A 15,766-nucleotide genomic window follows, 5' to 3' on the forward strand; every position below is an offset into this window, starting at 1 on the left:
CTTTCGAAATGACGCCCGTTTTTTAGAATAGATGTTTCGATCTTTATCTTTCCGCGCGATATAGTGTATATGATATTATATAGGTGGTCCTTCAAACAACCACCTTCACTAAATCAACTCCCCTACTTACTAGAAATATGCTCTACATTAATACTTTAAAGCATGAGTAATGAATATTGTGTAAATTACAAATGGAATGGCAAACTTAAAAGTAGCATCATGGTGTAGAGTATAGAAATACTCTAAAATAATAACAAGAATCTCTATTCAAAGATAAATACTAAAAATATACATATTTATATACCTACTTACGTACATACATACATATGTATGTATGCATATAAATATTGTATATCATATTTGACATTTTTGCACAACAACACTTTATTGTTTTAGCCATGAATCAAAAAATTCAAGTCTTAAGCTAAAATTTAAATGCAAATTTAATTTAGTATCTATTGAGATCTTAAAGTTAACACTGCGCATTACTACCTCCAAATTCCACGCGTAGCACAACCAACAATGAAGGCTTTAGCTAAATTAACACTATTTTGCGCGATTTTGGCCATTATTGCCAACAATGTCTCCTCTGCTGATCTATTACAAAATGTTATACCCACTATCATGCAAAAGTACTACAATTTGGCACCCACCGAAACCGGTTACCGTTTAGTGTAAGTAATCAATTCATATGAAAAAGAAAAGTACTGAAATACTTTCGATTTTTTATGCCCTTTAGTATAGAAAATCCAAATGGCAGTAGACGTGAAGAAGTTCAAATGATTTTGAATCCTGGCACACCCGAACAAGAAACCGTTGTTATGGGCATGTATTCGGTGTATGATGACAAAACGGATACGGAAACTATAACCATGTATACGGCAGATAAGAGCGGTTATAAGCCACGTTTTAGTATTAAGCGTAAAGCTAGATCAGCAAATGTTAATAAATCGATTTTAGGACGTTAATATTAATGTTTTTTAACTAAATAAAATATATTGTTGCGTTTAAGAAAATTACCAAAATTTTACTTAGAAAATTCTTTAATAAAATGCTTAAAATTTTGCAAGTATTTCAGGCACACATGTTGTCATATATTTATAAAATAATTTTAACGCTAACTTTGTTTATTAAAATAACTATCATAAAATGTTTATTAAAGGTCATCAATCATAAATGACCACTTTAACTATATATTTTTAAAATAACATTAAACAGTTATATTCAAATTGCACTTTGGGGCATAAATACAAAAATAAAAAAGAGATTTTAGAAAAGTGTCGCGTACACAATTTAAGTTTCGATGTCTAAACGGGATTAGGTGTACATACATACTTATCTATCTTCTATATACATATATAAAAGAGTAACGTTACTGACTGACTGACTGATTCATCATCGCAAAGCCCAAACGGCTGAAGCTAGAACCATGTAATTTTAGCTGTTCAAAACGATCCGATAAGAAGGGATTTTTGGAAATTCGAACGTTTAGGTGGTAAAAACGGGTAAATTCGGTAACCTTATATCTTCAAAACTAATAAAGATACAAAAAAACTTAAAATTGCATGTTACTTCATTTAAAAAATAAGCTGACAGATGTTTCGTACTTTTTCGAAATTCAAACTTTTTAGGGGAGAAAACGGGTAAAAACTGTATTTTGGTACTTTTTTGGCACCCTATGTATCTTTTAAACCACTAAAAATAGAAACAAATTTTAAATCGTATTCTTTACTTATCAAAAAATAAAAAATATAAATTTGGTACTTTTTGGAAATTCGAACCCTTAAGGGATAAAAATTGTGTTTATTTTTGGTACTTTTTCATAAAATATTTTTTTCTAGCATAAACAATTTTTGAAAAATGTAATATTTTTAAATTTAAAACTTGAGGGATGTTCAAGGAGGAAAAGGGAAATTGGTACTTTTATATATATAGGGTATATAAGATTCGGCACAGCCGAATATAGCTCTCTTACTTGTTATTATTAAATTTCTTTGCTTTGGCTGGTATCATCAATGCCAATTTTAAATTCGATACAATAACCGATTTAGTAAATTAAATTTCACGTACGATAAAATTAATTTAAGTAGTAATATTTGCATAAATATAGGGAATATCGCTATAACATTTTACTATGTAAAAATGTAACATACGATAATTTCGCGCATAGGGGTCGATATGGTTTCTAATCGGGAAAAACAGATTAGATGTAATTTATTGTGAATCGAATGATTCGATTAGATTTTTATTTACATCCCAATTATGAATAAAAATTCCGCGTGAGTTTTTTCCCTTTTCTCATTTTTCCTATTCAAACTCAATGGGAAAAAACTCCCGGGGAACAAACTCCCGCGGAATTTTTTATTCATGATTGGGCTGTTAAATTTGTTCGATAGTAGTACCACAAAAAATCAGTTGACATAGAAGACATTTTAATTAACCGCATTTTTGTCACCACAAATAAAAAAATTTTCAGCCACAACAGAAAAATTCGGTCATTTTAAGTGAATCATTTGATTATCAATAAATTCGATCATCACAACTAAAACTATTTTCTATGTGTGACAATAACAGAACATTTTTTATTTAAAATAGCAAAATTAACATTTCCAATTTTTTAGTTCTTAACCCCCTGCATATACTTGACAAATATTCATCATAACAATAAATGACATTTGTTGTCAAGACAAAATTGTCTAAGCAAAAGCACTAACAATTTTATCATAACGAAGCAATAATACTAATAAAAGGAGACTATACCTGATAATTCTTTATCTAGACAACCATTTTGAAGTTTATCATGATAAAAATTTGTCAGGTATAGACAGGGGGTAAAGGAACTATTGAAAACCTTAACATTAAAACTTCTAAAAATGTTCATATTTAAAGAATAATTTTGTTTTAAATTAGTTTATAAACATTCTGATTTGAAGAAGTTCTTTTTCGTAACGAATATAAAAATTTTACTGATTTATGTCATAATTTAGTATCAGAAATTTTCCGGGAATGAACAGATTTCTTTTGATATTTTCCGGGAATTAAAAAATTCCGGAAAATTAAGAATAGCTCAAATTGTTTGATTTAATTTAAATTATTTTTTTTTATGACTTACATGTTATACCCTAATTATCAATAAAACACCAATATATTAATATTAAAATTTAAGAAAATATAATTTATATAAATTCTTATTGTAATTTATTTAATTATATTTCGAGATAAATACATAAACATATACTCGTATGTATGTATGGATGTATGTAAATGCTTATTAATTATTCACACTCGAATTTGTAAAATTTTGAATTGTGTGTATTTAATTATAATTATTTATTTATTTATTATAAATAGTTTGTTTGTATTTATACAAAAAGTGAAATTTTTTGTTTATAAAAAATATAAATATAAAACATATTGTATTCTAATTGTGCAGTTTTAAAACTGTCAGTCTTCATTTTGAAAATGAAATTAATGAATGAATGCATGAATTATTTTAAATGTTTGTTTAAATGTAAGTATGAAATAATGTATGTATGTATTCATGAAATGAAGCTTAAATTACTAGCAGATTTTATGAAAAAATAAAAAAAAAATGGACTCCAGAGTCTTGGGTTTCTTTTGTGAACTTAAATTGTAATAAATGGTTTCAATAAATACTAATAATATTCGTTACATAAACACAAAAGAAAAAAACTATGTATGTATGTAATTTCAAAAGTCCTTGCGTTACTTCATTGTTCCACGTTTTCATTGCCGGCATATTGATTAATAATATCCTCAATGCAGTTCTTGACATATGTCTTTTGGGGCTCCTCAATACTCTCCAATTTGGGCAGCATTTTCATAAGGAATAGAAAATCAGTCGATAGATTGATATTTTTATGCAATTGATTGGCTGAGGAGGTGCTGCCAGTAACATTCTCTTTGCTCTTCAGGCCATTCGAATTGTTATTGCCATTGGCAGTCAGCAGTGTGGAGGCATTTACTATAACGGGTGTAGCACCTTTTGAATTTTCCGGTTTACAAAAACCATTATTGTTATGGTGGGCTACATATCCAGAGGGGTTAACACCCGATACTACTACTCCAACTGCAGGAATTATGGCGGCTGCTGATGCTGTTGCTGCAGCTGCCGTTGATGTAGCCCAACTATCGCTAACATTGGCTTGGTATATGGCATGTTGTGTGGGATTGACTGGTATTATTTGAGTGGTTATGATTTTGGTACGATTCTTTTTTGGTGGCAATGTCAAGGGCAGTCTTTCGTTGTTTTCATTTTTCAATTGAAATTTCGTGTTGACCTCATTCACTAAAGTGGCTGAGGTTAAATGTTTGTTATTTTGCTCAGTGCTGACAATTTCCGATTTGCCATTCACTGAGCCACCCTTTTTAGCTTGTATACAATTGAGTATTTCGGGTAAAATCTTTTCAAATTTCTGCGGCAATTGTCCATTGGTTGTGTCCGTAAATAGTGTCAACTTTTTTGAGTTATTTGTATTATCCGTTTTCATTAGTTTCTCAGCATTTTTATCACTCTCCTTTTCCTCCATGATTAAGTACATTTTACGCTTTTGGGCGGGGGCCGTTCCATTAGCTCCACCACTACCTGTGCCATTGCTATTGCCACCATTTGAGGCGTCGTCACATTTCTCCGTGATCATATAGACTTTACGATTTTTCAACGCTAAAGCATTTGATTTGGCCAGCAAACCAGCATTTAAGGTTTTTATAGCATTTTCGGTTAGTTCGGCCATTGTTGGTCCATTGCTTTGGGTGGGTGTGATCGTAATGTTTGTTGGTGGCGGTGAGTCGGCACATGAGTGACTGCCATCACTTGTGTGCGAGATCGTTGATGTTGTAGATGATATGGAATTTGTACGTTTCGGTGGTCGAACAATTATTGTCGATTGTATGGGCATTGCAGTCGTCGTCTCCTTGGTGGCAGTGATGGAGTTCTTTAAGACACTTAAGCGTTTCTGGAAAATAAATAACAGAATTAAATTGGAGGGGGGCAAATTTTGTAAACTTAAAACTAGTTTTTAAAGTAATGATGAGTACTGAATGTGTTGTGTAAACAGATTCTGTACTCTGTAAGTAAAGAGCTTTATTTTTAAACTCCTTCCTTCTAAACATAACAATTTTTGCATACGAATATATAACAGGACATATGTACATAATTATGTATGTAAATATGTAATAAATTAAATAAAATAAAACATACCTTGAAAACATGTTCCGTGACAACATTTGTGGTGGTGGTTACGGCTGCAGACGCCATTAATGCTTCCTTTTGCATGCGTGTTGGTGTCGTTTTTATTCGCGTTTTAGCCATTTGCTGCTAAATGTTGACGGCGGTTATATATCTTTATTTTCAAAACGAAATCGTTTCAATTTTCAAACAATAAAAGCTACTCGAACAAAACTATAATGAAAAAAAATTGAGGAAAAGGAAATATCTAGATTAAATTTTTAAATTAAGCGCTTGTTTACGGAAAAAACTGTTTCTAAAAAGCTTCTTTAGTTTTTAAAAGCACTCTCAATTGTTTTGATAAAAAATAAGTAAAATAGTACTCCATTTAAAAGCAGAGCTGCCAACTTTCAAATATTTAAATAACATTTAACTGGAGTCGATGGAATTGTTTCTAAAACCACACCAAATGTTAAAGTTTAAAGTAGATCCATTTATAATTTTTTTTTTTTTTTGGGATTTGGACCTATTAATTGATTCACAGTATGTTTGGAATATTAATATAACTTCTTCAACTGTGAAAAAATGTTAGGGTGATTGGCTTAATTTAGACTCCGTAAATATCAATTGGCACCTTGGGGTTATTATGTAAAAGTACCATTAGAATAAAGAAAAAGTACCATATATGCTTAATAATATGCTTAATTTCATGTTTCTAGGTCAATAGAAAATTATAGAAAAGTCAAAAAGTAACATTAAAGCAACCAAAAGGTACTATTTGTTCACTCTTTATGGTACCTAATACCTTTAAGCATCCAATCCTTAATTCTTACTTTACTCAGAAGAATATAATAATTCAAAATGTTAAAAAAAGTAGCCAATTTCTCCTTTTCTTCTTGAACACCCGACAAGTTTGAAATATCAAAATACATACTCCATTTTGACGAATATTTGTGTGACACATATATCTCAAATGATTCAAGTCTGTATTCATTTTCTCAAAAAAGTACCAAACACTTCGCACTCCAGTTCCAAATAAGTGAAATGCGCATAGGAACTAGCTTATCCCCCAACAATAAATTTCAGTGAATTTATCAAATTAAAAATTGGGAATTTAGCATAAAACAATTTTACTAAAATACTAATTTTGTATTCCCGAATAACCTTTTAACAACATGTAAGTTAATTTTTGTATGACTAGGGGAACTAATGTTTAAAATTTTATCAAAATTTAATTGTCCAAAATAAGATGATTTTATTCAAATAGATTTAATTTATAGAAAAATATATTTTATGAAAAAAGTACCAAAAATAAATACAATTTTTACCCCTTAAGGGTTAAAATTTCCAAAAAGTACCAACTTAGTTTTTACCCGTTTTTCAAAAAAATACCGGAGCCATGTCGAATTTTTTAAGTAAATGAAGCTACATTTTAAATTTTATTTGTATCTGAATTATTTTATAAGCTAAACCTTCGAATTTTGGAAAAGCCATTATTAGTGGATCTATATAGGGAGAGGGGAACCTATAGTCCAAATTTCAGGTCTCTACCGTTTTTTCGATGCAGAGTGATTTAGAAACGTTATTTTTAGAAATAATTCCGTATCTCGGGAACTATTGGAGATATTGTAACGAAATTTCATATGCTTAGAGCTGAGGTGTTTTCGAGTTGATTTACTTTTGTTTTAAAAACAAAATCGCCAAAAATCCATTGATAATCCGAATGAGCTGAAATTTTAAATAATTCCCGAGATACCGAATTATTTCCAAAAAAAAAAACGTTTCTAAACCACTGTGCGATGTTTTATCAGTCAGTCACTCAATAACGTTACTCTTTTATATACAAAATAACTTGTGTTTTATGATAAATTCAAATATTGGGTAAATTTTAGGACACCTTTTATAACAAATAGGTGCCTATTATGAACTAAATTCGATTTTCGACTGTAGTCGAAATAGCTGATCGAACGAATTGTCATTTGGTATTATGGCGCACATTCGTTGCTTACAACCTTAGACCTGCATAATATTAACGAAAATATTTCAGTTAGTGGTATTTGGTCCACCAAAAACAAATTAAATTACAAATACTTACATTTTAAACAATTTTTTTAATATTATTTTCGAAATTTTCGACAGCGTTGTCAACTTATAATACGAATTTTACATTCGATAGTCGATATTCGATAGCCAACGAATATCGTTTGTCGAATGCAACTCATAATAGGGGCCATAATACTGTACTAAGAGATTGTATTCTGCAAATGTTTGATTAAATATAATTCAGCATGGTAACCCTAACTATAAGCTCGTTTTATAATAAAATGCACTAGTAAAAGCTTTCAGTGTTTGTAACAGTCATTGAGTCACACAGTGAGAGCATTAAACTGCAAATAAAGCTTAATGTCACGTATTCAAGTTCATAAAATGAGAGAATCGTAAAGAGAATAAAGCTTAGAGTTAGAGGGGTTTACTAAATCAAGTTCACAACTTTGAAATGCAAGTATTTTTGCTGCATTATTTTGCTTATAATAATGGCTGGCTGGCTGGCGGCGGCTGCTGCTACTTCTTGTTGTTTTCATTGTTTGTGTTTTCTATGCGGTTTTTTTTAATGTTTTGTTATGGCTTTTATTAGATGAAGTTTTAAATTTGCAAGAAAAACGAAGAAGAAGAAGAGCACCGTTAACGTATTATTATGTTTGGTTTAGTTTTATTGTGTTTGGTCGTTTACTTCTTCTTCGTGGTCTAAAAATACTTGAAGCGTCATTGTTTGGCTCCTTTTCAAGTTTTTAATGTTCTTTTCCTCCCTTTTTTTTGTTGATTTGTTTTGTATTTTATTTATTCGATTTAGTTTTAGTTGGTGCGTAAGAAAGATTGTTTGAGTGTTCGATTGTCTGTCTGTCTTTTTATCTACTGCTTGTCTATTTGTGAGGTTAGTTTGTTGTTATTATTGTATTGTAGTTTGTATTTATATATTTTGCTGCTGCTGCTGCTGAAGAAGTGTATGCCTCAGTGTGTGTGGTAGTCTAGCTTTTTTTTTGTGTCTTGCACACAAAAATAAAATCTTATTGCAGATTTTGCACCAGAACTTGCCGAACAAGTTTAAGGTCAAGTTTATGGTAAAAATAATTAAATAGCTAAAAAGATGCCACTAAAGAATGCAATTTTTTTGCAGCTTTCATCTGTTATATTATGAATTTCTAAAGCAACTTCATCATACAATAGGTACACACTTTTTTTACACTTTTTGTTGATATTTTACTTACAGTTTATTTTAATTTTTATTAAGCAAACAATTTTTTACATTACATTATTAATTAATTTGTAGGTAGATTGTTTTTATTTACAAATTATTTTCTTTTTAACTTTTAAACAATTTCTCTAATAGAAGGTAGGTATTTTATTTCCTTTTTTGTTGTACTAAATTGTGCTTTTATTCTTATTCTTCACTTCGATTATCACCAATAAAAACCAACCGATCTTCTTACTTGTTCTTTGTTTACTGACTGGCGACTAGTAGTTTGGTAAATTGCGAGTTCTTTAATGGTTTTTGCAAATACATCCATACAACACAACACAAACTGCAATTTAAAAACTTTAAATTAGATCCCGTAACCAGACATTTATTTACTCAATTACATTTTTACTCCACTTCACAAAAACTGCACAATTCGCCAGAACAACAACAATAACAACAGCCTTAAAGTCAGTGTTGCCACCAATAAAATTATAAACTACACATGCCTCATGCCTAAATTACACATACGGGAAAAAATTACACATGTAAATAAATTTTCGTGATTTCAATAGGAGAAATGGTCTAAAATTGTCATGTATATGAAAGGTTTGTCACAGTGGACTCTGGGATGTTTGGAACAAATACGATCACTTTATTGTCAATTGACAATTTTCACTTGCGGTGATTTTAATTTAACCAGGAATTGGATATATGAGGGGTATTAAATCAAGGTTAGCAATCTCTTTTTTTAGTGAACTTTTATAATTTAATGAATTCTTGAGATCAGTCAAATATGTCAATCCCAAATATGCTTTTAACAAATATTAATCAATGTACATTCGGAGATTGTTCCATTGGAAATTGTTACATTTCTATTAAAAATTTAACAATATAGCACACTGTTTGCTTTCGAATTTTAATTTATTCCTAATTTATATTAAGTGCTTTGAAATCAGTTTTGTTTTCAGTTTCAAAGATAAATATTTTTTACTATTTGTTTAAAAATTATAGCTCTGATCATTTTTCTTCCCAGTAAATACTTTACCAGTAAAATCTTGTAACGTTTATATTTTTAAAATTTGTAGTTATAAATTTGAAATAAAGCTTCCAAAATAGTAAGTCAGTTTTATTGTTTATTATTTAAAACACAAACCGGAAACCAGACAGACAATAGCATAAATACAAAACAGTTCTTACAGTTCTTACTAATTTGTAAATAAATTTTTCTCCCACAAATTCCTACGTTCTTGTTTTTTTCTCTTAAGATTGGCTAACGTTACCCTGAAATAACTGCAATTACCGTTACCGATATTACCTTTATTCAATTTAAAATTATAAAAATACAAATTTTCGATTTTGGGTTATCTTGAAAATTAAAGTTTTTTCAATATCAATTAGTAATAACTTGTAAAAATGTATAGTTATTGTATAGTATTTGTTGTTTTATATTTTTTTCATGTTGAAATTAAAAGTCTTATATGTATATAAACTAAAATTTAGTTTCTATTACCAATATTACGCAAACAAAACTATCACAAACGGCGAAATGTCCACTTGGAAAACCAAACATAGCTATCTCCAAATTACTTATCGTATTTTTCTGCAAACCTATTTTTCGGCCACGGGCGATCCTAGTATATATAATTCCATTATACTGAGTAACAAACGAGTACAATATAATAAATATTGTTACGAAATTGTACGTGAATTCAAATGTAACGATTTTAACGGCTGATTTAAAAGTAGCAGAATGCTTTAAATAACAGTGCTGTAATAGCAAACTGTAACATATCTGTGGGCATTATTAACATTGAATAAAAGCTTTCAGTTGACCATTGATCGTAAGTTGGCAACGCTGTTTGCTGCGACCGTATATTCGAATTCGAATATTCAGTTAAAGAACATTGTAGAAAGTACACCATAGATGGCGTATGTATTAGAAAGCTCTAGAATATACGAACTTTGACAGTTAAAGAGCAATCTAGAGTGCAGATGGCAGTGTTATAAATAGTGGCAGAGGTTGCAGTAGTGAGTGAGTTTATCAGAGACGCTTTTCGAATAAACATCAACTGAGTGCTGTGTTTTTCATTATAAAGTGTGTCTGTATTTCTGCGAATTTATAAACGTGTATAAAAAAAACCATTGAGTGACTATTTAATTCTGTTGTTGAACATTTTAAATAAATAAAGAGTTGTTACAATTTTTAAACTATAAACGGCTTTTATTTGCAATCAAAAGTATCCGGTTTATTTAAAGGAAATAAACCAACGTTTTGAAAAGGTTAAAACGTAACAATATGAATACATTTAGAGATACTGGATTTTTATTTATCAACTAAAATAGAGGATATTGCTACTATCCCTCATATAAATGTACATATTTATTTCAATCGGTTTAGAAATCTGAACAATCCATAATTCATTCAATTAAAATCTAAAATATAGATAAAAGGCAACATTGACATAATATTTTGGATATAATTGGAATTTAAAATTACACATGAATTACACATTCACTTAATTACACATGGGCTACACATCCAAGTTAAAATTACACACAATATGTGTAATTACACATGAAGTGGCAACACTGCTTAAAGTTGTCTCCGCAATTTGTTGTTAAACTTTCTCTCTCCATCTCTATTTCAGTGTGCTCACCTCTCGCAAAAGTTCTTAATTCCCTATTGTTCCCAAAAGTTCAGTATTTTGTTGTTTTTTCTTTCTTTATCTGCTCAAGTTTGTTTTGCTTTTGTTTTTACTCTGCGAAAAGCCCTTTTTTTCATAAAGAAATAAAAAGTAAAAACAAAAACCATAAAAACTTAATTATATTCAAGCGTTTACTTCACCTCACCAATGTATGAATATGAAATCCATACATATTTACAATGAATGTATTTTATGCAAAGAGGTATAAATGCATATTGTTCCTTTAGTTGTTTTTAAAATGTTTCTAGCAGTGCTAGATTAGTCAGTGTATCCCTTTTAGTCAGTAATTTTATCTAATGTCTTATTACTTGACTGACTCCACTATATTTATATGGTTGACAATACAGTGGAAACTTTTCTAAATATGGGCATTTCCATTATGGCAAAACGTGACATTTATATGACAAAAAAATTTTTAAAAAAATAATGAAGTAAAATTTGTTGTTTTTGTTGTTTTTTTATTTGTGATGTAATTAAGTACCACAATTGACCCTAAAGAGTTGAAAGAGTTGATATTAGCAAAAATATGCGATTGCGTGACGTTACCAAAAAAAGAAGAACGGTTTGACTTGCATTGCAAAATTGCACAACTCTGCGAATTGGGAAAGACTTTTTGTATAAAACCTTTTGTAGTAGGATTTGGAATAATATAAATTTATTTTCCAAATTATAAAATTTAAAAATCGTTCCTCGTTTTTTATTTGTTATCCTTAGTCTCTAACGCGACGTTACATGACGTTAAGTTATTTAAATTTCCATTTGTATATTGTTGGTTAAGACATAAGAAAAAGAAAAAAGGTAAGATAGTATGAAACATTGTGAAACCTGTGAAACATTTTATTTTAATTTCAATAATTTATTTTCGGAAGTTGGCGTTATATGGTAGCTATGATCAATTATGGACCGATCGGCATGAAATTAGGTCGCGTAATTTATGTCTATATGACACTAATTTCTGTTGAATTTTATGTGGATACCAACATTTTTAAGAGATTTATGCTCGATAAAATGATTTTCGGAAACGGGCCTTATATGGGAGCTATGACTAATTATGGACCGATCATCATAAAATTAGGTGCCATAATTACCGTATATATAAAACTTATTTGGAGTGAAATTTGATTTGAATTGATTAACTTTTAATTTTTTTCGGTCTGGTTGGACTTTTCGCTGGAAATGCCCATATTCAATTAACCCTAGGTCAAAATACAAACAAATTCTTATTAAATTGGTATTTTTTCAGTATTTAATTAAAAACTAATTTATTTACATACAGAACATAAGCAGTAAATTCTGAAAATGGTATTGATAAACAATGGCTGTAGATTCCGTTTTTACTAGAATTGTCTGGTTCTTTTAGCGACTCAGTATTTTATTACTGCTTCACGGCGACGATGCATTGAACCAATAAAAGAATCAATCGTCTCATTTAAAATATGTATTTTGCCATTCCCTTATAACTGCATTTGTTAAGCTTACTTTGTAGTTAAATTTTGAGTCCGTTTTTGCGATCTACAATTTCCTATAGGTTTTCCATGGGATTGAGATCTGGCGATTGTGCAGACCACTTTAAAACATGTACTCTGTATCTGATTGGATTGTGTTTGTGGTCATTGTAGTTCTGGAATCCCCAAACTAGTGAACTTTATAGTGTACCAACAAAGCGTCATATGCGGGAAGTTTTGCTTTACTTCTTTAATTTGAAAAAAGTGCAGGTGAAGCACACCGATTGCTCACCAAAGCTTGTGGTGAATGTGTTTCATTGGTTTCAACATTACTGCATGAAAATTGTTGTAAAACTCAAAAAGAGTTTGCAAAATTATTGGGAACTACTCAAGCAGCAAACGTTTGCGAGCAGCAGAATTCATCCAAAAGCTGGGAAATTGAGTACCATACGAATTGAAGGTGATAGACCTTGAACCAAATCGATACCAAAGCCAAATTTCCATGGCACTAAGGTAATTCTCTGTATTTGGTGGGAGCAAAAGGGTCCTATATATTATGAGCAGCTGAAATCTGAGCATACCATCACAGGGTACCTGTATTGAACGCAACTGATCCGTTTGAAGCGAGCATTGGCTGAAAAACGCCAAGAATATGCTGCCAGACATGAAACCGTAATATTCCATCATGACAACGCTCGGTCACATGTTGCAATACATTTTAAAAAGTATTTAGAATAAAGTAGTTGGGAAGTTTTTTCTCATCATCTTTATTGTACAGACCGTGCTCCGCCGCACCACTATTTGTTTCGATGAATGCAGAACGCTCTCTCTGGGATCAGCATCACTTCAGAACAGAGTATCCGAAATTGGCTTGATTCGTTTTTGGTGTCAAAATATGAGCAGTTCTTTTGGATCGGAATCCATATGTTGCAAGAACTTAGGTAGGTATAAAGTTCGCGACACTTAGCCAGAACTGTTGGGTTTCTACCATCCGTACGTCTATATTTAATACATATATGTTTACGATATAGAGGCGTCATTAATGTATGTGTTGTTTCTGTTAACCACCCCGGTTTATGTGGTTGTCACTTATCGGAAGTGCACTTCTATGAACACACTCTCCTACATGTTTGTTGTAATTTTTAACATGTTTTTTGTCTTCATTTGATTTTTTTGTTGCGAATTTTATGTTATTTTAAAAACAAAACGTTGATTTTTTTGTCATATTATTGGAGTGACCAGCCAAGGCATATGTATATGAAGATACACATATAATTTCCTTGATTTCAGTACTTCTTACATAATTTAGGAGAGGTGATAAGCTCCGCTTTAAAAATTTTACTTTTGTAACAAAAAACGGGGTTCAGAGAACTTACATGTGATTGTCGTAAAGCAAATACATCCACAGCGTGTCAGATTTTGGTAAGGATTTTTGGCTGGGGGCATCATAGGACCTTACTTCTTCAAAAATATAGCATATCGATATCGCGACATAATACTAGAGTTCTTTCATTTGTTCATCTGGGCACTCGATTTTCAAACAGAAATTAAACAAATGCACATAAATAATATCAAACCAACTAAATAGCAAGTAATCTAAACAGCAAAACATGACTTTCCAAAACTAAAAGAATAAATATTACGATTATAATCAGATATGGAAAATTAAATTTTTGTTCTGTATCAGTTCTGCATATTCAAATATGCACAACTATTTTCAATCACAGAGTTCTAAAATTCAAATTATTTTTTTTCATTAGAAAATTCTCAATAGAAGAAACTGTTAATCAAAATTTTTTCTATAGAAAAAAAACTTTTAAACACAAATTTTCATATAGAAGAAACTGTTATACACAATTTTTTCTATAGAAAAATTGTTATACAAAATGTTTCTATAGAATAAACTGTCAAACACATATTTTTCGAATATAGAAAAATCTGTTATACACAAAATTTTCTATAGAAAAAACTGTTATACAAAAAGTGGTAAAGTTGATACGATTGAATCAACTTTACCATTCCTGATTATAATCATCACAATTAGAAAAGACAACGTCGAAAAATTATAATGTCAAAATATCCAAGTGTGTGTATCTATGTATGTATAAGCATTTGTTTATTTTTATTTGCATTATTAAAAAGAACAACATTAAACAATAACTTCATACCTAACCAGTGAAAAAAATTGCTAGGTCTTCATTTTGTAGGCCTTCTAAAAGACCTGTTTTAGCTTTTATTTTCTAACATTTCTACAATATAAATTTATTCAAAGTATTGGCCATTGTTAGCTAGTATGACCTTTTCCCATCTTTCTGGCAACATATTGATTTCGAGCCAAAAGAACTGCTCATCTTATGAGGCCAAGAACGAATCAAGCCACTATCGGATACTCTGTTCCTAAGTGAAGCTTATCCCAGAGAGAGCGTTCTGCATCGATCGAAACAAATAGTAGTAGGACGGGGCTTCAAGGTCTGAACTACAAGGCGGGTGAAGCAAAACTACGCAACCATTTCATTTTAAATACTTTTTAACAGGTATTGCAACAGGTAGCCAATTCGGCCAATGCTCGCTTCAAACGAATCAGTTGCATTCGGTACAGGTTCCCTGTGAGGGGGTTTGGACATATTTCATCAGCTTATAATAGATAGGAACCTTTTGCTCTCTCAAATACAGATAATTACCTTAGCGCCATCGATATTTAGGCTGGTTGGCCGGGCTTCACATACGATCTCTTGCGCTTCAGGTTATTGTAATGGATCCATTTTTCATCGCAAGTAATGATTTGGTGCAACAATTATTGGATTTTAATGCGTTCAGCATCATATTGGACATGCAAAATCGTCTTACAAGATCTCTCTCAATTTTCCTGCTTTTGCATGAATCCTGTTGCTCGCTAATTGTGTTTGACAACAATCTTCATGGAGTAATGCCTCCAATTCTTGGTCTTCAAACTTATTTGGCTGACCTGGATGATCTTTGTCTTCCGTGTCAAAATCGCCACTTCTGAACAGCACACACCATCTCTGGCACGTGAAACCGATGAAACACATTCACCAAATTTCGCTGTTTTTGAATGAATCCTGCTGTTTTGAAATAGTTTGCAAGCTCTTATTGAGTTTGACAACAAGTCTTCAAACTTTTTTGGCTGGTTTTGGCGATCTTTGTCTTCCGTGTCAAAATCACCACTTTT

The 15,766-nt window shown here is 30.8% G+C and overlaps 2 protein-coding genes across 2 annotated transcripts; one reads left to right on the plus strand and one right to left on the minus strand.

Moving 5' to 3' along the window:
- The first annotated feature begins 466 nt into the window (after nucleotides 1–466).
- LOC135955987 (uncharacterized) lies at nucleotides 467–1,000 on the plus strand. The gene is made up of 2 exons (XM_065506438.1): nucleotides 467–674; nucleotides 740–1,000. Exons 1-2 carry the CDS (start codon nucleotides 523–525, stop codon nucleotides 966–968), a joined length of 381 nt encoding a protein of 126 aa, XP_065362510.1. The 5' UTR covers nucleotides 467–522; the 3' UTR covers nucleotides 969–1,000.
- Nucleotides 1,001–3,704: 2,704 nt separating this feature from the next.
- On the minus strand, nucleotides 3,705–5,378 carry bip1. The gene is made up of 2 exons (XM_065503558.1): nucleotides 5,222–5,378; nucleotides 3,705–4,976 (listed from the first exon to the last, which is right to left on the minus strand). Exons 1-2 carry the CDS (start codon nucleotides 5,330–5,332, stop codon nucleotides 3,732–3,734), a joined length of 1,356 nt encoding a protein of 451 aa, XP_065359630.1. The 5' UTR covers nucleotides 5,333–5,378; the 3' UTR covers nucleotides 3,705–3,731.
- Nucleotides 5,379–15,766: the final 10,388 nt, after the last annotated feature.

This window comes from Calliphora vicina, chromosome 3 (genome assembly GCF_958450345.1).
Source record: "Calliphora vicina chromosome 3, idCalVici1.1, whole genome shotgun sequence".
Lineage (NCBI taxonomy): Eukaryota > Metazoa > Arthropoda > Insecta > Diptera > Calliphoridae > Calliphora > Calliphora vicina.

Bases quoted from the DNA above. Each gene is read 5' to 3' on its own strand.
- bip1 (XM_065503558.1), bottom strand. From the start codon at position 5,332: ATGGCTAAAACGCGAATAAAAACGACACCAACACGCATGCAAAAGGAA. The intron at 4,977-5,221 runs GTATGTTTTATT...TTTATTTTCCAG, and splicing joins TCACGGAACATGTTTTCAAG to AAACGCTTAAGTGTCTTAAA.
- LOC135955987 (XM_065506438.1), top strand. From the start codon at position 523: ATGAAGGCTTTAGCTAAATTAACACTATTTTGCGCGATTTTGGCCATT. The intron at 675-739 runs GTAAGTAATCAA...TATGCCCTTTAG, and splicing joins GAAACCGGTTACCGTTTAGT to TATAGAAAATCCAAATGGCA.